General features: G+C 37.6%; 1 protein-coding gene across 2 annotated transcripts in view; it reads left to right on the top strand.

The window, feature by feature from the left end:
- CA10 (carbonic anhydrase 10) overlaps nucleotides 1-26,417 on the top strand; it is a 212,249-nt gene extending 185,832 nt beyond the window's left edge. For both annotated transcript variants that reach the window (XM_005425725.2, XM_031060897.1), the window contains 5 exons: nucleotides 14,687-14,782; nucleotides 16,376-16,448; nucleotides 21,849-22,003; nucleotides 24,221-24,395; nucleotides 25,259-26,417. In XM_005425725.2, coding sequence (XP_005425782.1) covers nucleotides 14,687-14,782; nucleotides 16,376-16,448; nucleotides 21,849-22,003; nucleotides 24,221-24,395; nucleotides 25,259-25,281 — 522 coding nt within the window. In that variant the 3' untranslated portion in view covers nucleotides 25,282-26,417. The remainder of the gene's footprint in view (nucleotides 1-14,686; nucleotides 14,783-16,375; nucleotides 16,449-21,848; nucleotides 22,004-24,220; nucleotides 24,396-25,258) is intronic.
- The last annotated feature ends 678 nt before the right edge of the window (nucleotides 26,418-27,095 follow it).

Genomic DNA, 27,095 nt, shown 5'->3' with positions numbered 1-27,095 from the left:
GGGCAGAAAAATCCCCAAAACCAAAAGCAGCAACAACAACAAACAGTTCCAAAAGCCTTTTACCCATGGCCAATTTGAAAATACCTCACTATTTTTTAGATATAGTCAGTATTGAAGATGAATACTTCAAAGAAAGTTGGAAATCTTTCATTAGAATTTTGAGCTGTCAGGCAGCATATTCAGGGTTTATTCCCACTAATCTTCATATACATAAAAAACCCCTGGAAATAAGTGAAACCATGGGGATAATGACAGATGTAATTTGGGATGTATGTTGTAACTGTTACAAGCACATAAACTATGGGGGTCACAATACAAGAAAAAATAGGATGCAATCTCTAGGATTCAAAATACTTAAATTCACCTAAATTTAAAATGCTGACTCCATTGTGAGCTTTTACATGATCTTTGTTTTTTCTTACTTTATGTACACAAGCTATTACCAAATAATAAAGTATCCAGAAATTGCTAATACTGTAGAAATTACCAAAAGATTAAGGTGAAAAGAGAATTTTTAAGACACAGGCTTATTTCCTAGAAAGAATATCACATCAGTTTTTTGATGTCATCTGTCCTTCAAATGATCTTTTAAACTCATCAATATTTTGGTTGTGATCACCAAACAATCTTTGGGCAGCTTGAAGTAGATCAATTTTATCTGTGTACTGCTAGACACTATTCCTTATTTTGTGCTTGTTTTTTCCTTATAAGTGGCAACTTATGACTAAAAGTGAATTACTATTATTAAATCTGAAGATGTACATAGTTTAAAATAAAATAATAAAAAAAAAGGAGAATTCAAGAAAACTAACAGAATTACTGAGCTGTATCATCCTATATCAGCTGAAAATCTGTCCTTTAATGTTTATGAAGAGGAAAATAAAAGTGCAGTGAGGAGCTGGAAGAGACCATCTGTCTCCTTTTAGTTTGTTGTTTTGTTTCAAGCTGGGCCTGAACCAAAATCCTAATTCAGAAATGTCCAGTGCTGGAAGCTGTCAATGTCATGGTCCCCTTGGAAATTTGGAACTGCTGATGGCTGCATACAACAGACACTAATGACAGCCCTTGGAATGCTATTAGCACGTTTCTCCATTAACTACCAGTTACCTTACAGGGTAATTCTTGTGCTGAGTTTACAAATGATAGAGGGTGAGTCAACTGCGGTCAGGACAACAGGCATGGCAGGGTGAAGACACGAGAGCTCATGGTGTTTGCAAAGACCCAGAAATTTTGGCCACCTGATTTCTCAAAATTCATTCTGTTATTATTCTGTTCCATTTATATGGAACAGAATAATAATGGGCACCTTAAGTAGGCAGAACTTGCACTGTTGCTGCTCAAGTCAAAGTTCATCATCCTAAGACAGTGCATTGTGCAAGCTGCAACATCCAACTGCATCAAAGAACAGTCATATATACACAATTTTGTGTATGTTATGAACCTCCTGTCATATATACACAATATTGTGCCAACCAGAAAGCCTTTTATCATCCATACCTGAACCTGCCTCCCACCAGCTAGTTTTTAAATTTCCAAACTTGTAAATATAGAAAAAGAGGTTGATAAAAAAGATGCCAGATAGAGAAGACTGTAGTATAATAAATACACCAACCTCAGTAGATCCCAAAGTACTTCTGGATTGCAGGGCCATAAGTATTTGACAATATTAAAAACCAATGAAGCAGTGAAAAATAATTTACAAGATGTGTCTTTGAAGTTCATGGAACTTCAAAGATGGGGTGAATACCTCTTAAAAAGTCTCTAATGTATAGTAATTTTTCTTTGGATGTATAGCCTCAGATTTATTGAACCATTTAATTATTTTGACAGTCTTCACACTTGGATTCTAATCAGAAGACCTGTAACTGAACAGCTGTTTATCAAACTGGCTATTAATGAAGCAAATAAAGTTATCCTTAGCATGCACACATTTCCTCTGTACACCTTTCTTACACCATCTCTCTGTGGAGAAGTGGAGCTGCACCAGTTTCTGACAAGCAAACTGCACTATGACAACAATAGTATGCTTCCCATGTAATTTTAATTCATTTTGGAAATCTTATTTACAGCAGTGACACTAATAAGTGACACTGTAAATAAGTGTCAAAAAGAGCTACATATGGTTGGGTGAACACCTCCAGCCTCACACCGTAAAACTATTGCCAACAACTTGAGAAAAAAACAGCACAGCCTTTGTAATCTGAAATCTGTGACCTACTGTAATACATCAACCTTCAGGTTTTTGGGCCAAATTTTCTCAAATGATCAGCATAGTGAGAACTAAAAACCATATGTGTGTGTGCATACCTATATAAACGTGAGATAAAACCAGCAACAGGTGAATGCTGAGCTGGTTTGAATGAATAATCCACTATTTAATAGTTGGTTAGGTGAAAATATTTTCTTATGTTTATTAAGAAGCTGTCTTTGGTGTTTTGTTTCATGAAAAATTTTCCTCCTACTACTCCTCCTTCTGCTCCTCCTGATCCTCCTGTTCTGAAGCAATGTGAGCTGCTGCTGCTTTAGATATGTTGCACTGAATTCTTTTCCCCTTTATCGCTGCTGGCAGTTTTATCCTTCTCCCCATTTGTTATTACCAGTAGAGGAACCAGAAGGAAATGGGATTTTGGGGAACTCGCAGAACCCAAGCTGCTGGTTCCCCTGCCTGCAGAGGAGTTTTTGCCATGGCAGCACCATCTTCCTTCCTGCTTTTTTTTTGCTCTGGTGTCTTGTCTGGACTGAGATTAGAGCTTGTTTTTGTAATACAGATAGACCTGCATGGTCAAAAGTACTTTGTTGAGAGACAGTTCCTCGAAGGTACAAGCAGATCCTGCAAAAGTCACTGGCAATTGAGCTGTTCCACAGCATCTCTCACAGAACATTTTCTCATCTAACTACAACAGTGACCTGTATCTAGCCTCAGATGCAGGGACTGTATGGTTTTATCTGAGTCTTTTCAAGTAGTAGCAATTACCTTGTCCAATTAGATCTACTTTTATTATTAAATTGTTTATTTACCAGGCCTTTGGTTGGCCAATAATAGTGTAAATATGATAAGCGTATAAAACTGCACAGATCTGTGAGCAAACTACTCCAATCACCTCAGCCTGCAGAATAATCTGTGTCATGAGATTCCCGATACCAGGATTTGTGACAGTTGCCAGATGCCCGTCTCCAAGATGTTCCTCTGTTACTTACTGAATTTTGAGTACTTCACTTGTAAAGTATGGTATAAACATGAAAGATGCTAAAAAATATGTTCTGTTTAGTGTTCCTTACTTAAAAATTAGAAGATCCAGAAAATATAATAAGAACATCAAATCATTTATCAAGGGTATAAATATAGTACTTTCTACTCCCTGCTCAGAGTATGAGCAGATTAAGCCTGTGCCTGTTCTCCCAGCTATCTTCTGAGTTAAAGGCAGTTCTTCTGTTGTCTTTTTAATTTTTTTTTTCCAAAACAATGCATGTATTTTGTGGTGCTTCAAATAACACAGAATAAACTTAGCTAAAAAATTACAGAATGCACAAGTTTAATGCTCCAGAGTTGGGAAGTGGGAGCAGAAAAGCTGGTTGTGCGTCTCTTAGTTTGGTTGACAGTCTTTTTGTGCCTCCCTCTTTGCTGTCTTACCTGATCTGCCACAGAGAGAGGTCAAACAAGGTGAATCAAACAAATTAAAGTAATTCAGAAGGTCAGGGGTTTTCTCAGCCACATCAATTCTACTAAATTGCAGCATCACTGTACATTTAGATTGTACATTAATGCTGCCCTCATTGTATGATAAAGTAAAATACTTTTGTAACACAGTTAATGCAACATTTGGTATACTTTTTTTGTTTCTGAAATTTGTTGATTCTAATTATGCTACAACAGTGCTAAAATTCAGAATGCAAAGACACAATTTAGCTGTTCAAAGAAAAGGTGAGATACTGCAACCTGCCAGAACACTTGAATTGATTCTTCTCTGCTTCCAGAAGCACTTGCAACAGCCACCTGTAATATCCCCAGGGTGATGCAGATGGTGGAGCAGCATCACTGCCCTTTCCCACTGTGACAACCCCGTGGAAAAGCAGAGGCCTGGTCTCAGACTGGTATTCACTAACCCCTGACCTCCTCTGAGATAGGAAACCAGGGTGTGTTTAAGGACCATTTTGCCTCCCTAGGAGATGCACAGTGGGGAATGGAACAGCTGGATGGCAGTGATAATGCTGGAAGAATGACAGATTTTAAGTGACAGAAATAAATGGATCAGAAAAGGTCAGAGGACAGGTTTAGTGTTTATAAAAATGGGAATATTTGGGTTTGAACATGCACAAGGAAAACGCCACAGCTTGTATGGCACATGCAGCATCAAAAGAAAGGCTGGAAAAGAGCAAGGCTCAAAGGGAATACAGCTCTGCTGGGCACAGACAGCCATGGGCATGGCTTTGATTTCATCTCGTCATCTGCTGACACTGTCCAGAACTGACAGGGGTGATGGGAGCAAAATTTCAGTCCATTAAATGAAGGTGGGAAGCCTCAGTTCTGTGCAGAAATATAGACTGACTTGATAAAACAGCTGAGTTTAATTGGAATTACAGGGGGAAAGTAGACAAACTGAAATTTGGACTGGAGCACCAGAGCCAACAGCAACTTTATATAATGTGGTTGAGAGATGTAATGCCCTGAAGTACTAACAAATGCATTTTTACATCTCATCTTGATAGTCTTAGAGATTTTTTTCAGGAAATGTCCTAAAAATCTCAACCTTGATGTTCAAACTCACAATTGTTTTCAGCAAACCTATTTCCCTGGTGAGTTGCTCTCTTTTCTTCTGCAGCAAATTTCTTCTACTTGACTCCCAGTTCTGCACAAAGTGATTTACTAGACAGATTGCATTTTTTTCCCCTTCTGGAAAGTGTCAGTTTCTGAGCAAGATCAAATAACCTTCTGCACTTCAGTATTGACTAATTTTAATTATTAAAACCTTTCTCCCAGGAAAAACTCTTCATGCTGTTTGCTGAGAAACCAGCAATTTTTAATAGGATTCAGGGACTTCTTGAGGAGATCAGGGAACTCTGGAGGCAGAATTCTGAATTTATACTGGGCTCACACTTCTACAGCATTTATTTTAAAGTAGGAAGAACTAGATTTTTTTCTTTGCCTTCTTTCTATGTGTCTCCCTTTAAACTTGAGATAATGGGCTTTGCAAAGCCTAGAGAAAAGAGGCACATAATTTGTTATGCAGTAAAACTAAATTGTATATATTTTAATGGTTTATACAGCTAAACACAAACTTTGCATTTATGTTAAGCTTACTAAAATCAGAAAGAAATCTTTTATTATTAATCCTTTTAGGGATACGCTGTTCATATGGAATCCTTTCCTCACAACAGCCTGGCAAATTGATATTGTTAAAGTGTCATGGAAAGAAAACAACAGCTACATTCCTATTTGAATTTATCACGTTTAAGTTCTCATGTTTTCACATCATTGACAAATTATCAGATGTTTTAGCAAGGTAATAGGATAATTACATTGTTTTTACATAACTCAAAATCTAAAGACAGCACTACCTGCATTTAAAGTAAAACACAGCTTTGCCTACAGACACCACAAACCAGTCTATCTCACCTCAACAACAAACTGTTTACTGCAGGATAATGAAATTAAATACATGCTTAATGATGAAAGATTGACAAAGTAATAAAGTTATAGAGAGAGTCAACATTATCTTCAATTAGGTGTTTACTTTTGTTGAAGAATTCTTAGGATTACAGTTCAAAGAGCTGGATTTTTATCTCCAGTAATTTTCAGCTCCATTTCATCTGTGCACTAAGAGAAAGGGTTGTTGTTTTGTTTTGTTTTGGTTTTTTGTTTTTTTTTTAATTCGCTGTGCAAAAGCCATACCAGAGGATATGGTACATAACAAAGAAATTAAATAAAGGCAAAGGTGTCAGGCACAGCACTCGGGCTAACTGGAGAAAGTGCATCTGGGAGAACTGGTGAATAGTAATTGCATGGGGGAAAGACTAAGAGAAACCCACAGGAGACATTGATTGTATAAAGCCATCATTTCTTGTACACCTACAAAAGAACAACACATTTCCATCATGGTGCACAGTCAAATATTGGCATGATTTTATGGGATTGGCATAAATTCAAAGGGAACCAGAGTATTTATCACAGTGCAGCACTCCAGTCACACTGGGAGCACCCAAACTGGGGACAGCAGCAGTGTCATCCACTCTTTGAACCATTCATCCTCCCCAGGGTGTCCTGGCAGGGGGCGTGGCTGCTGTCAGGTTGGGAGAGGTGCAGGCACAACTACTGCTCTCTGCCTGCCCTCCTCACTGACCACAGAGTTATTCAGGCTGGAAAAGACCCCTGAGTCCAACCTTTGACTGCTCACCACCTTGAGGTGCTGTCCTAAAGGACACGGTGCTCCATGAAGAGATGGAAGTAGGTTGTACCTTTCATACCCCACTCAGACATTATTCTCCCATGGAAGCCACAACATCCCCACTCGGTATTTCAGGAGTCTGTAGCTCTCCCAGTGGGAGCTGGTGGCAGCAAGAAGTGAATAGTGGGGTTTTTTTGCATGGCAGTCAGGAACATTCTTAAGGCCAGGCACTTTGCCAACCAGAGTAAAGAGCTGCTTTCACAGCCCAACTGAGATCTGGCTTTCTGACAGTAGATAGAGTTTACTACATGGACAAAACAAATTTCAAAGAATTCTATTTAAATCGCTGCCCAAAGTCATCTTTTCTAACTGCAGAAAGTCCAACAAACAGAAGATTGGTTCTTCAAGAACTCAGCATGTTAGAGCATTGCATGTTCCCTGATCTTCTTTCATTAAGGCAAAATATCTCTTTGGCATTTCAGGTATTTCCATTCCAGTATTTTCAGCACTTCAGCATTTCACCTGCAAATGAATACAGACTGTGTTGTGTAATAGGGAAAAAAAGCTTTGACTTCATTGTCTGATGTAGAAAATCAGCTGATAAAAATTGCAAATGCGACTTTACTGCTGCCCCTTCCACCACCATACATTAATGTCCTGCATTTGTTCAGCAGTGTTTACCAGCACCCTGCTTCTTTCACCAAAGTCTTCAGAGGAAGCTAAAGGGCTTACTTTAGAAAGATAACTGGCTTTGTTCTGGCTCCAGAGTGTCACTTATCTTCCCTACTGAGTTTAATAACATTTAACTCATTCAGAAACAAGGTATTTTTGTATTTGTCTGCCTTAAGCTGTATTATCTCACGTTCTTAGATAATCCCTGTTCTCTTGTATTTTTTTTTCTTGCTTGCTGTTTCTCCACTTCATATTTGCCTATTAAATTACAAACATGAAACTGGCTTTTTTGCAATTCATATAAACAGCAAAAGGTGCTTGCACTTGCACTTCCCTTAGGATGCCCTTCCAGGATATTCTTAAACAAAAATGGAAAAAAACCACTTACCTTCTGCCTGCAGGGCAGATCTGTGCCAGCTTTCACTGAATCTTTGTCTCTGCACCTCTGACAGGTGTTACATTTCTCAGAATCATTTCTAAATTTTTACTCTAATTTGTCGTCTCACCTAACACAGCATTAATATCCTAAAGGACCTCTGAAAATTCAATAATAAAGCATAATTCCAGGAATGCTTTTGGCTATTTTGAATCAGGCTGGGCTTTCTCAAACTCTTCTGTAATTGAACTTTCAACTTACATTCAAACAGTAACTTAACCAGCAATTATGTCCATTTCAGTTTTTTCTCTTCTATCAGGCTTTAAAAGTTTTCCTGTTACCATAATTTGAGGTGCTGGAAAGCAAGTGGAAATCCCACAGTCTTTTCCCAGAACTATTTGGATTCTGATCTTTTTTGTGCCTTTTATTGGTGATGTGTCACAAATTGTCATTCTCATGGATCAATGACACAGATTGAACTCCATAACATAACATAACATAACATAACAAAACAAAACATAACATAACAAACATAGCATTCATTATTAAGATGCTTTCCCCAATACCAGTAATGTTACATCTGATCCTCTCACAATATTGATACTGGAGAAAAATGCAGCTATTCTCATGTTGGAGTTGACAAGCTGGGCCAAGATGGGAAGGAGATCTGCTCAAAGGCAGACTACGACTTGAACATAAGTTTTGAAGTCACAGGTGAGCAACTCAGTCACTAAAGTGGAAGGAGATTCTTGAGAGAAGACGATGAGAAAAAAAAAATCTTCTCCAATGGACAGTACCAAACACTTCTTAAAATACATCCTCAGTTTTATTCTGTGCTTTCCTCATACACATATTGCTGGCATCTTAAGAATATAAAATCCCATGCTTCATTTCTGGCACAAAAAGAAAAATAACATTCTCAATTTACAATGCACTTCTGTGCTCAAGAGTGCAGGTCAGACTGATAATTGCCTTATTTCTGCTTCTGGTTTGAAACCCTACCACTAAAATTTACTTGTTAGTTAACATTTACTTGTTAATTAAACTTAGTTTTTTCCTTACTAGATGATGAAATGAGGACAAAAGGGACAAAATCTAGATTTTCACCAGACCAAATTCTCTTAACTTTTTGTACTCATCGTTTTATTCATCAGTCTGTGATGTGTCTGTCTGCCCTTGTCCATCATGCCCAACCCCTGAACAGAAATGGAACTACAGATGGTTCTTTAACAAGGTGGACTCAGAGGTCTGGTGGATTTTGGAGAAGGCTTGAACTGCTAATTCCTCTGTCAGTGATCTCCTCTGGCATCCTTTGTATTCAGTGTCTCAGAGCAATGCACTGAATAACAGAAATAGCATCAATCACCACTTCCCCACATTATTGACATGCAGGAACCATTTTCTGCTGCTTTCTAGGCTCATTGCTAAAGAAACACAATTCCAACAGAAATACAGAGCACCATTATGTAACTGAATCTACCAAATGGAGCATTTATACCGAGTTCATCATCATGGTGTCTGACCATCTGCAGTATTTAAAATGAGAAAACAATTTAAATGCAGTGTTTAGTCAGAAAGTCCTGCACGAATCCAGAAATGATGACAGACTCATCTAATAGTGTTTTTTTCCCCTATATTACCCTTATTCTCTCTTAAGATACAACTTTTGCAGATGATGGATTGGGTCGGTGCCAAATTACAGCTTGCAATGAAATTCTGCATCAGCCAAGACATAATCAACACTAAGCATTTGAGCCTCAAACTTCAATTTGATCCTCACACAAAGCAAATTGCAGAGAAGTGTCATTTATTTATGTTTATCCAGGTCTTGCTCATCTGCTAATGATGAGTGACAAGAGTGGTTGAGTGGCAGGTCAGCCAAAAATGCCCATGTTTGGAGCAATTGGGTCAGCAATGACTCCCCTATCAAAAACCCTCCCCGAGTTAGTCAGTAACAAGCAGCCTAGGAATTCCTCTGTACCTCTGGGGCTCAATTTGGATTTTTCTTTCCTTGAATTTTCTGCTGTGTGGAAGAGAGTGCAAATAGTTGTAAAACTTGCAACAGTTCCAGCAGCATTTGGATGTCAGGAATCCATCACCACTCACTTTTATTTTTTCAGCCTATTTACTTAATTTTTTTTTGTTGTTGGCACAAAGGTGAAAGTCCTGAAAGCAAATTCTGAGATAAGCACGGCCAATCTGGTCTCTTCAGACAGTAATTTTTACTTTTTACTGTAGTCCTGGCAATGCTTAAGAAAAATGTCAAGTTTTAAATATTACCTAAACTAGTCTTGTTTCCTATTTGCAAATAAATTAAAGTAAGACTTAGGAAAGTATTCAGAGTATATATAAATATTAAGGAGAAAGACTTAATCGTCTACATTTCATTTAGGTAATTTTTTTTAATATTTTCTAGCTGCAGTGGTTGCATATAAACAAGAAATAAGGCTCTGTTAGATCCTTATTAGGCTCTAAGATACCAAATGGCATCTAGAAATAACCAGAGAAAACTACTTCAACCCTAAAGCAGGTTATGGCAGAACCTTTTCTATATTTATTATAGATTCATTCCTAGGAGCCACAATACATGCTGGAAATAACATCCCATGTTAACATGCTACCAAGGAACACTGGCTGAGGCTCACTATTGAACACCCTTTATTGCAAGTTAGTTCTTGTTACCAACTGCTCTAATAAAATGGTTAGACACCATTTATAGCTGCAGTGCTAATTCCAAGAATGCCATTATTTCTAATAAAGTAGATTTTGCAGCCAAGAGTAGTTAACCCAACTGTATTTCCACTTTACTGCACGATTATTGCATTTCTCTACACAGCTGTCTGCTCAGAAGCAGAAGAAAAATTAGTTCCTTCCATGCATTCTTAGTCTTATTCTTTAGAGTAAAAAATAATTCTAATATTGTTTATTTATCTAGGATAAAATAGTTGACATATAGCTATAAATGTGGATGACAAGCCTATTAAACCAGTTATTTATATACATTTCTTTTAAATCAAAAAATAACTGTCGAAATCAGTAAAAAATGCAAAACAAAGCACAAAGCACATTTGTCAGCAAAAGACTAAATAACCTGCATTTTAATAAAGAGAACTTCAAAGAGAGTTAGAGATAAAATTTTATTTCAAGCAACTGTTTTTTTGCATTTCTCCTTAGCTTAATATAGCAAAGTTGGGTTTTTTAAACAGATTTTAATCTTAAAACTGCAGTAGTTTCCTAAAGTGCAAAGTAAACTGCAGTACAGGTGATCATCTACAATTCATGTTATCAATTTATTAACAAAGCAAGAGCACTGCATTGCTGTGTGCATATACATAAAGAGTAAAAGGTACATTTGTGGATTAATTAATGGGTAAAACCACCTTATCAAACACTAACATTTCATGGTTGAGTACACTGGGCATGAAAAGATGGGTTTGTTCTTCAAAGATAAGAAAATTCCCCCGCATCACTGCCAGGGACTGGTCCAGGAAAACAAGACAAATCAGGACCACAGAGCTGGTCCCTGTTCTCCCAGCTGGTGCTATGCCTTTCCACAAAGCAGGAGGTACATTTAATTTAATTTAGGACAACTTTAAAAACAGTTTTGTCAGTCACACAAATTGCACTGATCTCATACCTGTTCATACCCACAAAATTAGTGCCATAAATAACACTTAGGTTTTACAAAACCTGTAAGAGCAACTATATTTTAACTGTTCTTATTAATAGCTTTTAACTCAGTACAATTATTTTCCTCTGCGGGCACCCACCGTGCAGAAACTACATTTCTTTTGTTGTTTTTATTAAACTTTGGAGGAACAAAAATGCATAATTATTTTCCTTAAAGATATCTTAGAAACTTCTTACAGGAACTCTGAATCAAAACAAACATTTAACCGGTCTTTTTGAACAATTCCATTTGCTTTTGTTCCTGCTGTGCTGGAAACACACTTTCTGCTTGCTCTCAGTGAGATACCCCAACAGTTTCTCAGGTAGTGCTGCATACTATAAATACTGTGGTTACAGATGAGCTGTTTCCTGCTGCCATTGTCATTTACAAATCAAAAATGTTTATAATTTTTCAAGTGAAAAAAAAAAGGGTATTCTATTATCCCCAAGAGGACTGTGGAAAACTGTGTGTGAACTACTGCAATATTCTAAATTCCCTCAGTTTCCTATTGCTCCACTTTTGGCTGCAGCGGAACATGGACGGTCTTGAGAGGCTAAAAAGCTCTATTTCTGATTGTGGTCTTGGTCCAGTACACATTCTTGGGTGGTGGAACAAGGCCACGTTCTGTTTTTTCATCAGAGAGTAATTAATCTTCATTAATCTTTTTCCTGCAAAACAGATCTTCTGTAGCTAGAGCAAAACAAAGAGGTATCACTTGTTCTGTGGCAAATTAATCTTAAAGGGGGAATCTTCCTAAGAAAATCAGTGGGTTAAAACATGATTCAGTATTGCCTTTGAGCCCCGAAACCCAAACTAAACTCAAAGGGTGCTTTCAACATTGTAAGTCTGCTCTTATTGTGATGTGCTTTTAATACAGTGTCATCATTTGAAAAGTGAGATTTTCATATATGAGCAATTTTACTTTTGTGGCTTCACCTTCATGGAAGATCCCAGTAATATTTTATACGGACCAAATGCTTACAGGTATTTTAGGCAACTTAAAGAAATTATTCTCAGAGGAAATTTAATAGGGAATTACAGTTTTCTACCCTGTTGTATTCTATGTTTAAGACACTCGTTCATTTGAATATTTTTAAATTAGCCTGTTCCATGTGAGAAACTTTGAAACTATGCCTCCTTAGATGGTCAACCTTTTTCTAAAAAAAGATAAACCTAATGAATTTAACCATGGTACCATGGAAACAGCTTTAAAATTAATTTGGGAGCAGGGAGGAAGGATACAACAGGATACAACTCCAGCACAGAGAAAGTGACAGGTTTGAGAAGAAAAAAAAAAAGAGTGTCTCTTCATTAGGCACTGAGACCTTTGTTTGGGACAAATATCCTGTATGTGGTTGTATATACTTGAGGGGTTTTACTTCTGTAAGTGCCATCAGTCGAAACAAGAGTTTGATGTCGACTCAGGGTTCCCATGGGTGGAAGGAGAATTTGTCCCTTGCTTTTAGCCATTCCTGCACCCAGCATTTTGGTTTGTTATATAAAATGAGTTTATCTAATTCATTGTTATTCTGGGACTTTGTACAGAAGGAGGTCTAGTCTAAAGCAGATTTCATCACTTATTTCCTTGATAATTCACAAGTTAGTTTGGGTGCCAGGATAAAGAGTTGTACATAAAAAGACAAATATGTGACTAAGCCTAAAAATTTCAGTGAGTGCACGGTCCCCAGAACAGGGATGTTATCAAAGTTCAGTAGTACCACAAAGTGAGGATGAATGAGCATTATAACCTCTGTGGCTGTATAAGACCTTCACTTGGCCTGCTTTCTGACTGTCAGAATTTGGTAGAGGACTCCATTGACTCCTTTGACATTTTTTAGATAGTTCCCAATTGAGACAGGACAAAAGTAATTGAAATTAACACATCATGGCAGTACTTTTGACCCTCACCTTATTTATTTGGTCTCTGAACTGCTGGGTGTAAATAGCAAAGCTATGCACCAAAAATCTTCTGATCTTACCAATGCAAATTTTCTCTTTCAGAGTTTCCACTGCCCCTTTTTACATCTATATACAAGCACTAAAACAGCATCACAAAGGGATTTCGGGGGTGGTGAGAGGACAATGCTTGAGGGCCTTTTATATAAAGCTGATAAGATTTACTTAAAAGAATAATACATTTTGCAGTCAGGGCAGAACGTGGGAAATAGAACTGTTTGAACTCATCATTTATTTCTTACCCTATCTTGGACTGAGATAATAATGGTATAGGTTATACATAACTTGGGATACTGCTATAATCAGATCAGCATGGATTGCTGGACTTCCCCTTTAGGTGGCAAAGTAAGGTTTAGTCTGTGTAACTTGATTGTGCACTTCAGATCCTGTAGGAACATCATTCCTGCAGAAAAATGCTCACAATTACATTTCAGTACTGAATAACCAGACCTCACATTCATCCAAAAGATGATTTCACCAATACAGGCATTAAACCCTGTTTCAGTGATGTTTAGGGGTTGATTTTTTCCCTCATTGTAAACCTGGACAGTACATTATAATGAAATTTCTTTACTGGCATTCTTAGTCTTGTATAGTTTGTATAGTTAAAAAGATTACCAGATATAAACCAAGTGAATACTGATCTTGTTCACAGCATGTAAGTCCAGAAATTTCTCTGAACAGCTTTTGGAAGTATCAGCACATGAAAGACAGACCTGATTTTTAAATGCGAACATCAGGCTGCTGCAATTCTGACAATGCCAGAACAAGAACCTTCCTTTTCTAACTGACATCTGAAAACTAAGAAAGATCTTTAGGCTAAATAAAGTTGACCAGCTTTCATCTGTTCAGAAGTACTTAACTGCCACCAGAGTTCATTAAATTTGTTCATTTTTTTTTTTTTATTTTTTTTTTTTTTAAAGAAAAGTTTGCAATGCAAATTTTAACACTGTCTGGTGATCCCAGACAAATCAAATATCAAGGTTCTGGGTAAGATATTTTACATAGGTAGTGAGAGAAGGGAACTGTGCCTTTGTAATTTAAAACTTCCAGCCAATCATAAAACTAAAAAGCAGAAGGAAAGCTGCAGGTGCTAAGGAGAACCTGGTTAACAATAATACAGTAAGTGCTTAACTGTAGGAGCCTCTGTAACCAAGTTTGCAGAATCTGGGGCAAATGAATACCAGTACTTTGAATCCTGTGAGTGGTGGTTTTCACAGTTCCAAACCCATATCCCATGTGTTTCCTCAAATATTTCAACCCCTGATTCTTCTGTGGTTGGCTTCAGGCTACAGAGTACGGATTACTTGGCGCCCATGGCAAGTGCTGCTGGAACAGGGAAGTGATGCCAGCCCCTGCAGTGCAATCTGTAACTGGATGTGGGTGAATTCAGTGGTTGGCAATTTAGAGAAAAACATGCTGATGCTGTACCAGTTGGAGCCAGATGGTGATTGAAATTGTTAAAATGATATATGCTGCAAATGCCTGAAAAATTACCCTGCTACAAAGTACCCAAAGCAGAGATGGGATTGCCATACAAACCAAGCAGTGTGCGGGTAGTATTTGCAAACTCTGTATGGGATTATTTGCCACTGGATAATTGTAATCTTTCCCTTCACCCTTTTTCAGGTTCAGCTGATCCACTATAACCATGAGCTGTACACAAATGTCACAGAAGCTGCAAAGAGTCCAAATGGGCTGGTGGTAGTTTCCATATTTATGAAAGTAAGTATTCCATATTACAGATTCCTAATATATGGACAGTAAATTTTCCATGAACTGTAAATGTAGGCGTTAGACTCCTAATTATGCTACAGCAATGCCCAGAGGCTCTGATCTGGAACCCAGAGACAGCTTCTTTCTAAACTGAGCACGCCATCTCTGCTCCAAAGCTTTTACAATATAAAGAAAATTAAAAGGGGTAAGGGAGGTGGGGGAAAAAAAACTTTACATCATAAACATCACTCATAACACTTTAATGGCTATGGCAGAAGTCACTAGCTTTGCAGATTTAGTGTTTCTTCATGAAATGTTACTCATTCAAATCCCTTCTAGTAGGTTGAGGCCCTGGGAGAGAGGGCATGTCATGCTGATGTTTCAAAGCCAGCAAAATCAGGTTTTTTCTGTGTTATTTAAAACATCTTGAAACTATGAAAACTGAAAGAACACTAAAAGTAGAACTTCTAGTATCTTGCATTTCACAGAACCACAAAGACATGTGAATATTTTGTCTCCATCCTGTTGCATTCAAGGTACATAGTTAAGTCTATAATTTATAGTGATCTAACACTAAACTCTAAACTTCATGGTTTTCCCAAGCCTCTTTAATTACACTGGAGAAACCTTTTGTCTCGTTTTATAGAAAAAAATTATTTCTCCCCTCCAAATATTGTTTATATTCTGTCATTATATATCACTGTTTCATCAGTCTAAAAAAGTGTGTATTTTTGAGTAATGCTGAAGTTCACTTCATCACACTTTAGGTATGGGATATCTATTAGTTCCCCTCAGTACTCTAATCCCATTTCATAAAGGTCCTAACAAAGCATTAACCTCAGATATAAAGTATGCATTTCACAGAGTATACTGAATAATTAGACATAAAAGGGCTGTTTTCACATGGGTCTAATATTTAAGAAAGATATTTATGCTACCTTTTTTGTTGTTGGTTTTTTTTAATCCAAAAAGTATTGTATTATGACCCAACAATCTGACCTGCATTCATGAAAAAGGCAAGTTTAAAGAGAAGACAGAGAGAATCTTGTCAATATTTAGAAGTACCTGCAGGGACGTGTCAGAGGATGGGCCAGGCTCTGCTCAGAGCTCCTGAGCAACAGGGGGGGCAGAATCTGACACATGGAAAGTTCCACCTGAACATAAGGTGTTACCTCATATATTACCTAGACATAAACCAGAGGAAGAGAGCTTTAATTTGCAATTAAAATAGCCTGCTGCAAGGAAATTATATTTATCAATAAATAAAATAACAGAATACTAGTGAAAATCCTGCCTAATATATCAACCACCTGCAAATTTCATCAAGGCTGTTAGAAGAAGAAACCTGTGCTCATGCTTTCATTCAGGCATTGATTTCTGTTCGCCTTGTTCCTTGTGTTTTATTTATTCTACCAACTTTCTATAAAGCTTCATTAGAAAAACAAGTGAGTAATTATTTCCTTCTCCCACAACAATGAAAAAAAGGAGAACTCAACTGGAGGAGTATCAGAGAGTGTCTGTGTGCACACATGGAAGAGCTGCAGTTCTGGCAAGAAAATGTCTGTGAGAAGATTTTGACATTGTGCATTTTCTCTTCTGTAGGTATCTGAATCATCAAATCCATTTCTAAATCGTATGCTTAACAGAGACACCATAACAAGAATAACATATAAGAGTAAGTTTCTTTTCATTTCCTCTGGAAACAGCTGTGTTCTTTCACTATCAAATAACATATTTAGTGATCCCGAAACAAGAGGCATCTCAGTATGGGCAGTAATTCCAGGTTTGCATTGTCAGGAACTCTGCATGATAAACTCAGGAATGCGAAAAAGCTCATTAGGTCATCACTTTATCAAATTAATTTTGAACTTCAAAGTCTGTTTTACATATGAAGGTGCAGCAACAAATTAATGAAATTATATTTGACACATACATATACTGTATTCACATAGAATGCTCAGGAGAACCTGTCTACTGTTAGCAGTAAAAGGGACATGTAGCAGCCTGGATTATATTGGATCTGGTTATGTCAAGATGCTGCACAATTCACTGGATTTAGTATTCATCAGTGTTTTCTTTTTGAAAGAAAAGTTACAACATTCCTATTCAACTACTGCTGCATTTAACAGATATAGAAGGAGGTTATTAACATAGCTTGTATGTTTGTTATATTCACATTTGGAAAGCCTTTAACTGATGATCCTCAATAATTCCATGTTCATATATTGACCTTGTGGAAAACCGGAGCTTAATTAAGATATTTTAGAGAAAATAATGAAAAATATATATAAATTAAACCTCTTCTCCTGAAAACCTTGTTTCTTTTGTCAAATATTCTAAGCTGCTATGAAGTTTGCAAGTTCAACAACAGCAGAATTTAACTTTCAGAAAGTACACAGAAAACAGATAACACAAATAATTCCTTGCTCTCTCCTGCAACACACACACCTTTCACACCGAGGCTACTCTGCTTTTACCTGAGAGTCAACAAATCTCATTACACCTTTAGTCCAAATAAGAGGCTTCTATGATAATGAAACTCAGTTCTCTACAATACCTATGGAAAGGAAGGCAACAGAGGGTTCTCCTCAGAATGTTTTTTCCAGATTTTTCTATCAGTATCAAATGTCATCTTCTCTGCATGGAAGAAGCAGATCAGTCCCATTTTTAAACTGCTTGTCCTGATTCCTTGCAAAAACGCAGCAAGGATGTTCTGCAAGAGCTTCCTGCCTACCAGTGCTGCTGCAGCATCCTGGAAACAAGGAATTATTGTTAAGGCTGAGAGTGCTTTTTCCAGCTCTTTCACCCACAGATTCCATATTCCCAGCTTCTGGGAACCAGCCAGATGTTCTCCCATGGGGCCCACCCTCCCAAAACTAAATATTTCATTTGTATGCTGCATTTCCAGTGGAAACTCCTCCTCCCCGGAGCTGGCAGCATCCCACTACCTCCCCTTGCTTGTTTTGTCTCTTTACAAGGGAAACACTATTCCAATCTCACCTAATTTGGGCATACTAAATGAAATTTCTCATGAAGATGAACACATAAAACACAGGCTGGAAAATCAGTGATTAACAGAATAGATTTAATTTTTAACCACGGTTTTTGCTAAGTTTATCCGTTAAAATTAAATCACTGGTAGACATAATGCACATAATATTCCACAAGGCATTGGGTTACTTACTGAAGTAACAAGTATTGACTGTGAATTTTTAGTGTAAATTGGGAACATGAAAGTGTTATTGAAAGTAATTTTGCAGTTGTCTTGCATGATGGATTATAGCATCATTGCTGAAAACTAATTTTACCTCTTACACTGCAAGGATTTCTAGTGTGCCTTTAGTAGCTGGAGTTCTGCAGCTTCTGCTTTAGGGCTCCACTCCTGAAGTCAGTCCTCAGCACAGTGCTGACAAAATGCCCAGGCCCCATGTGCTCAAGAGGAGCATGGAGGGAATGATAAAAAGAATGCTGGCTCAAAGTCAGGACAGTTCATAACATAAATAAAAGGTTTTGTTGTTTTTTTTTTTTTTTTTAAAGAACAGCAACAAAATTAAGTGCTGTCTCTCCTGCTGTGTGAAATTTCCACATGCCAAGAGCATTAAAAGGGAAATTTCTACTGTTATGGCTACAGTGAAGTAAGTGGACCCCAAGGAATTTTTAAGGAGATTTTAAATGTTTATTTAGATATTAAATGTTTATTTACAGATATTAATGGCTACAGTGAAGTAAGTGGACTCCAAGGAATTTTTACGGAGATTTTAAATGTTTCTTCTGTTCTGTTATCGCAGCCCAAAGAATCAACTGTGAGCAAGCTGAAACAAGGGTTTTTTCAAGCAGGTTTTAGTCAGAAGCTGTCTAGGTATCTCAAAAGAAAACTGTTTTATTATTCCTCATTAAGTGTGCCATTTGAGGGGACAAGTTAGTTTTCTTTCAAAACAGTTATGCTACATGAGCTTTCATCCAGTATTTGCTTAACATCAGGGAAGAAATTAACTTTTTAGATTCCCAAAATTCCACATAAAAATTTGGTCTTCTCATTGTCTGGTAAGCAGAGAAACTGAGGATCTCTTCATTCCTTACCCTGTAAATCTAACCTAGATCCTCTTCTGGATTATCATGATATGAACGTTAAAATCAAATGCACTCAATAAACATTCTATTCCCACTCAATAAACATTCTATTCCCTATAAAAAGCATTATTATAAAGAGAACACACACAGATTTTGCTGTGAAAGCCAATCCCACACATCTATTACAAGCCTAGGGATAAAAGGATTTACATAATTTCCTAGGTAAATTGTCAGAGTCAAGGCCTTTATATAAATGAATGTGAAATTTAATGAAATCTAATTTGTAGAGAGAAAAATTCCTGGGTTTGGAAATCACCGTAAGGCATCAGCAGATCAAGAGTAACACATTGTGGACGGCAGATAGGAATGATGTAGAGGATCCAGGAAAGGCTGGATGGATTTATGAAAGGAAGCTTGTCACTGGCAAGAGATCACACAGGGTGATTTTGAGCATTTTGAATGTATTTTCAGTAAATATAAGCAAGAATTTGAAGGGCTGCAGTCTGGTGTTAATACTAACCCATCAGGTCTGCTTCAACCCCAGAACAAGAAACCCTTACCAAGATGTGGGGAAAGGACAGACCTGTTCATGGGAAAAATGTTGGTAACCAGATTCTTACTGTGTCATCTTCTCTCATGGAATCATCTGACTTCCCATGGGAATATAACTCATATACAGGCATTAATAAGTACTGTGTTTTCTTGGACAAACCCTTATTTCATTCACCCCTATCTTTGACTTTTCCTGAAGTGATATTTTCCTCCAGTTTCTCATAGGAATATCTCTCATCTATATTAATCTTCAGTTAGTTTTCCATCTCCTAGTAAACATTTCAGGGCAAATTCTACCTGGTTGAAATAATTTTAGCCCAGCTGAAGCCAATACGGCTGTGAGGAAGCAGATTTGGTCTTTAGGGATCTCTTCTGCCTGACTCTGTGCCACTTGGTGTTAAAACACACCACTTTCCATGGCTCATAAATAATGAACAGGATGTTCATGTGGGAAAGGGAAAAGTGTGTGATGACTCACTGAAAACAGGCACTGGCATGAAAAAAGTCCATTAGTTCTCTTCCAATGCAATTCTAGCAAAATTACCAGTACACTGCAAATAATGTTTTTAATGACCAGGTGTATTCAGTCATCTCTACTTGTTCAAATATAACTGAATATATCACATGAAATCACAGTCAATATATATTTTGACTGTGATTTCATGCTTGTGTCTGGAAGATTTGGGTTTAGAAAGAAGCTGTCATGGGCCATAGGCCACTGAAGCCTGGTCATATTAAAACAGGGGACAGTCAGCCACCTCCCAGACACTAATGGCACTTCCCCTTCTGCTTGAGGATCTAGCCAGCCATCCAGCACTGCAATCACCCAGCTCAGGCTGCAAGGGCAGGGCAGAGGGCTCTTTTTCTAACAAACATGAGAGGACTTGCCAAGATTTTGTTTTGTAAGAAACGAACACATTTAAAATATTAAATAACAGTAAGGCCCTGGTCAATGAGGCAGAAACATTACACTCTCACCTTGACACTTTAACTGACGCTGTAGCTGCCAGTATTGTTGCCCCAAAACCCTGTACACCATGTTGACTTTGCTGTGTTAAAATAAAAAAAACAAGGTCACATTTTCTCTGCCTGTATTCTTTGATTTTCTGTAGCCCAAGACAATAATCTGCAGCTCTTCTTATTTTTCCATTAGGTTGTACAAGACAAGTCTTTTACTCATCGAAGTTATATCCTTCAGCTACAATATGTTAAATTCAAGTTAAATTGCACGTTTCTTTTTTAGCTCCTATACACTTCCTTGATCATTTGGATTTGTCTATAAATCAAGGTCAGCTTATGTTGAGCATTGAAAGAGGGAACACACCTCAGTGTGCACTTTTCCTTGCCTGCATTTTAATGTTTCCTCTGCAAATGAACCAAATTGGAGACACCACACACAGGTGAAAGGGTTCAAAGAGAACTCACAATGCTACAAATCATAACCACCCTAGCTTTCTCTGAGATACATACAAGCAGCAGTGTATCAGTAATAAAATATGTTTATCCCTGAGTGGATGAACAGCCTACAGCCTAAGATTTGGCAGGAAAATCTGAGTTTTAGCTTTGACAGCACTGCCAAAAGTACTGTAAGGCCAGCATTACCCAAGAGAAATAGCGCAGCTAGTACAGAAAACACTGAGGAACTCTGATGAATTTTGAAAGATACATCTCATTATATTTAGGTACATATCCACAGAATAAATTCTGTTGCAGCGGAATACACTTCATTAATTCCTAGAGAGCCTTACAATAAAAGCAGGAATCCTGGTACTGCTTCCCAGCAAGCCTTCAACCTAGAGTTTAGCTTTCTGAGGGAGCTGGCACTGCACCCACACCATTGTGCACATGAAAGGCTGGGAGGCTTCATGGAGTAGCTTTATTTTCATGCATTAACTGCAATTTCCTCTCATGCCAGAAAGGCAATTAAGTTTTAATTCTCTTGGCCTTCCTGAGGCTTTGTCGAGCAAAAATTGTTAATGACCCCAAAAGATGGAAAGTCAGCATTCTTCAAAGGCTTCTGCATCTCAATCAATAACTGCAACTTCAAGAAGCTTTTGACTCCAGTCCCTAAATGTGATTTAGAGTTGCCCTGTGAGTGCCTGTGCTCAGTTCCCAGTGTGTGTGAATGGTAATCTCAGTGCAGATCCACCCAGCAGGGTGAGGGGTATTACTTGTGTTACTTGTTCTTGTCTAAACTGCTGGAGCATCCAGAAATGTGCATCTGTTAAACTTCATTCTTTGGCAGAACTGAACATCATGTCATCATGTTCTGCAATTAGGAGACATGAAAAGGGTGATTTTGTTTGGGTGGGGTTTTTTTGTTTGTTTGGGTTTTTTTGGTTTTTTTTGGTTTTTTTTGTTTTTTTTTTGTTTTGTTTTGTTTGGGGTTTTTTGCTGTTTGTTTTGTGATGCTGCTATTTTACCTGAGTTGTTTTCCTCCTTTGTTCTCCAGATGATGCATACTTACTACAGGGGCTTAATATTGAGGAACTTTATCCAGAGACATCTAGTTTCATTACGTATGATGGGTCAATGACAATTCCACCCTGCTATGAAACAGCAAGCTGGATAATAATGAACAAACCTGTCTACATAACAAGGATGCAGGTAAAGCAATTTACAAATTACTCAATCTAGGATAGGTACAAAGTATTATTTTAAACATAATATTTCTAGCTTTACATTAGATTCAACTTTTGTGCTGTAGGGATCCCTGCATGCCATTTATACAGTTTGCAAAAGCATTGAAGAGATTTTTTGTCAAAATAAAAATACTAACTGTTAAGAACTCCATCAGTATCTACACACACAAACTTTAAGGGGGACCCTGTTTTCAGTGAGGGTTAGAACCAAATGGTTTTCAGCAGTCTCTCCACAACTGCATCATTCTATGATGCTGTGAACAGTTACTTAGAGACTCTAAACAAGTACACCAGTGTTGTACAAACATAACTGAGGTTATTAAGGATTACAGAGGTCATTCCTAGGTCTGAATAAACACGTATCAATAGCACATAATGTGACAGAGATACAGTATATGGAGCCTTCTGGAAATAAAATCAGCCAATGCTTTCTGGTATAGAATAAAATTACAGGACACACACCACAAATACCTTTGGAAAGATCAGACTGAAGTATTGAAGCCCCTATTAGAGAGAAGCAAGATAAATTATGCAAGAGAAAACACAACTTCACATCCAAAAGGAAGCTATTGAGAAAACACACTAGTGGAAAAATCTCAAAAACTAAATTTCTGTACAACTTGCTTACAATCCAAATCCTGGCATCAGAAAACAGCAAATTTAACACCAACTGGCCTCTTCTCCAGAGTTTCCATCAGTGAGTTGCCTGCAGAGCTGTGAGCTGAACTAAAACCTCCTCTCTTGTATACTTGAACCACCATCTGCTTGGCCTAAGCAGGCAGCAGAAGAAATATGGCCTGAGAAATGAAATGAGGAATAAGAAAACAACCCCAAATATCATTTTGGGATTTAAAATCATATTAACATTGTAAATAAGATTACTTTTAAAAGCCTGAGATGTTTTATTTTTGTGATATTCATTCTGTCCAGTTCAGTCTGGAGGTAGTGAAAGCACTTTGTTTCCTTTCTAAATGGGTGATTTGGGAGAATGACACAGCTGAGCAGAGGCAAAAATGCGAACTTTTCAAACACAGGACCTGAATATTTTCCTACAAGCAACATTTTTAGGTCCAACATTAATGCGCAAAATAAGGATTTGAATATTTCTAGTCTGTGCTGCCACCTATGGGTTATAACCTCATGATACTTGCTCCTTGTCATGCTTTAATGGTTAATCACATCCTCCATTAATACTTAGTTATATCCTCCATTATTAATGCTGAAAATTGGTTTTGTGGAATACTTACTAATTATGTTGTGTACTCATACTGAAAAAGCAATGCCCAGCTCAAGTTTTCCCTAAAAGCTATTAAAGACTTCCAGTACATAAACCCCAGCTACTGGATTTCCCCATTAAATGCCATAAACAAACATCATAAATTGTACACTAATGTGGAAGATAATTTGTTTTTATATCTTTAAATCAAAATATTGAGGATTTCTGGTTTGTAACTTGAAACCTTTTTTTTCCCTCTCTGATTTTGGTGACTTGGATCAATCAAGAGTTGCATAGTCACCATTACAGCCATTTCTGCCAACCAGCGCTGGATGCACAGGATGATTCACTATTTCCCTCTGTGCTGTGAAACCAGCTCAGAAGAAGGCTGGAGTCTGCTGTAGGAACACTCACAGTCACAGCACAGACTGTATCATGACAGACCTGTCAGCAAAAAGAGGCTCTCACTTTTTACCATCATTAATTTCACGACTTCAGCAGCATCACTGTCAGTTTTCTTTCCCATCCAGCCTGCCCCTACCTGGTTCTTGAATAACACCAACCAAAACTGTGGCTTCTCAACTGAAAGCTACACTGTTCAGGAAATTAGCTCTTGTCATTCATCAAGTTCATTTGCTCCATACCAGCTGCTGCCATCCAGCACTGTTTATTCCATTACTTTCTGGCTCACCCAAGGACACCTAAATACTATTTTCATTCACTCCCCACAAAACTGGTTACTCTCATTTAAAATGGGGCTCAGAAAGAGAGGAACACACAAGGAATGGTTTTAAGTTACCTCTGACTACAAAATGGCAGAGTTAATTTAAATTCTGTTTTACTGAAATTCTGTTTCACTGAAATTCTGTTTTACTTCCATTTATTAACTAATCTATTTAATAGTGTTGTATGTTGTTTACTTACAGCAAAGAGCAGTACTAAAACCCCCTTGTTTTGTCTTTATAGATGCATTCTTTGCGACTCCTAAGCCAGAATCAGCCATCACAGATATTTCTGAGCATGAGCGACAATTTCAGACCAGTCCAGCCTCTCAACAATCGATGTATCCGAACCAATATCAACTTTAGTTTACAGGGAAAAGATTGTCCAAACAATAGAGCACAGAAACTACAGTATAGAGGTATGTTCCACCTCCAGAATAACCCTTTCTATGCTTTCACTGAGCTCCTTTCTTTGAGAAATCTGAGGGCATAAGAAGGCACACAAATAAAAACACATAAAACTCCAGATCTTGGGGAATAACTGTGTCAGTCAAATGCCACACATTTGAAATAGAAGGGTAAACGTGCAGGAAAAGCATGACAAAATAACCAGCCTGGGACATCAAATACCGTTTTTAGAAGTAAATAGGACAGGCCCTAGATTTTCTAGCCTCATTTTAAAGTCTTCTCCCCTTACAAAGTGCATTTTGCCCTGGTTTACTCATCCACAAAGGGGGATGAGCTACTCTTGATGACAACTGATCTCAAACAAAATTAGTAATTGATAAGACTTAATTTCACTTTCAAGGTGCACCACCATAACAAACACCTAAATTGCTAAGTAAAGCTGGAGATATAAACAATGAAGCAGCTCAGTCACCTGCAGTTGGAGTCCTACACTGCCACAGCTGTGGCTCACAACTGAGCTTTAATGTGTCTCATGCATCTTTGAGCCCAGACACACAACTGTGTTGCCTGAAATAATGGTGTTAAAGTGCCCTCACAACAGTAATACCATCATTATGAAGAAGAACTAAAGGAAAAGAAAGGACATTTTCAGCAATAAGGCAGATGACTGTGTTGCAATACTTCAAAGGAAGAGTCATTCAGACTTAATTCTTTTCTAGAAAAAGGAGGAAACTGAACCTCCTGGCTTTTTAAAGACATTTTGTCTAAGTGCCTAATGCAGTGTGAAACTAGTTAAATTTGATTCACAGTGTTAAACCAGTTTCATATTTGGAGTTTATTGAAGCATAATTGGTTTTGTTTGTTTCTCTTCCAGTAAATGAATGGCTCCTCAAATGAGACAGAGCAGGCAAAATCCAAATCCTCAGTGGAATGCTTTTTCTGGGAATTGAAATAATCTACAATGCACCCAACCTCCCTCTCTGGCTCACATGTACCTTGTGCTGTGGGAAAAGAGCTGCCATGCTGGAAAACTCCTCAAAATTTATTCATGTGATTGGTGGCCATTTAAAAACAAAACAAAACAAAACAAAACAAAAGTATTACAGTAAATGTGATTACCATTTTCCTGAACTAATTTGGAGTCACAAAGAAAGACTTTTCAGACTTTGTATATATGAAATTCTTTCTCTTCTCCCTCTCTCTCCCTCAATTGAAAAAAAAAAGAAAAAAAAAAGAAAAAAGGTGGATCAGTACAGCATCAAAGTGGAGTTGTGTTCTGTGTGCCAAGTAATCTTGGAAAGGTCTCATCATTTCACTATCATTAATGGATACTGACAAGACAGAACAAGACTCCTGTAAAGAAATCATTTCTAGGTATGATCTTTCTGTTAATTTAATTTTAAAAGGGACAGACTTTGATAGATAATATTGTAAATATATCACTGCAGAATATAAAGGAAATTTAAATATTTCCCTCTGTCACATATCTGTAGTAGGATTTGGCAAAATCAGAATATATCCATTTTCTGTTTCTTGCTTTACAACAGATCATACGTTGTGTTGGTTACTATCAACAACTCAATAAATGTGTTTAACAAATTAATTTAGTTAAGTTGTTTTGATTTTTTTCCTTTCTGAAATGACAAGTCTTTACTACTTGCGGATGCATTATTTGTGGTTTTATTTGTTTTCCTCTCTTTTTTTTTTTACTTAATTTCTTTGTTTGCAGCCCATTCAAGTGAGTGAAGGACAATTGGGAATGCACTTAAAGGTGGTATAACTTTAACGCCACTGGGCTCAGAAGCAGAAAGCAGATGAAACATATCTCAGTTTAAAATTGTCATTTTCCTTGCTGAAGCCATTATTGGGACAAACATTCAATTCTGTAAATTGGTGGTGAAAAGGATATTTTTTCTTAACAGATAAAGCAGGAGCTGGTCTAGTAAAAGCAAATGCTTTTTTTCTTATTTATAACGGTCATTCACTGTGTTTGGTTACTGTCAAGAACTCAATAAATGTGTTTAACAAGTTCACACAGCACATGTTTGACCTTCTTGAATACTGAGGGATTTTTCAGGTTGGTTTTTGACTGATATTTCTTCAGTCTGGTCAGGCCTCATGATCTCCCATTCCTAATGCTCACATTGTACCACATTTAAGTTTACAGAAAGCAAGATGAAGCCAAACAATGCTCTGGCACCAAGAAATTGTTTACACCAAATGGAAGAACAGGCACTACAAGAAGTTTGAGGGAACAGCCAGGGAGCTTTAATGTGACAAAAATGTTATTTTATCTGTGCCTGAAGAGAACAGTGTAAGGAGCACCTGACAGGAAAGTTGAGAGTCTGTGGTTTGGGAAGATTTCAGCTTGAAAAGTGAGAAGAGGCCAGGACTGGCCTTCAGGGGACACTCAGGATGGAGACAGAAAACGGTGAGTAACCCAGAACTGTCAACAGTTCAACCGCTCAGTGCAAAGTGCAAGGAAGACTTGGGTGAGATGGGCTGACACAAGGGTGCCCTGTCTGCACCGGGTCTTGGACCAGTGACCCTGGCCTAGGATTCTCTCAGCACATGGGTAAATTACTTGGTTGTCAAGGTGTTTAATTTCCAGGATCCTCTTTGCATACCTGTAAAATACGTGATTCTCAAGTTACTTCATTTGAAGCATTCTGAATGGCTTCCAACACCATACAGTGACAGAAAAATCCACA

This window comes from Geospiza fortis, unplaced genomic scaffold, assembly GCF_000277835.1.
Source record: "Geospiza fortis unplaced genomic scaffold, GeoFor_1.0 scaffold221, whole genome shotgun sequence".
Lineage (NCBI taxonomy): Eukaryota > Metazoa > Chordata > Aves > Passeriformes > Thraupidae > Geospiza > Geospiza fortis.
Note: the sequence above shows the minus strand (reverse complement) of the source record. Positions and strands in the feature narration are given on the sequence as shown.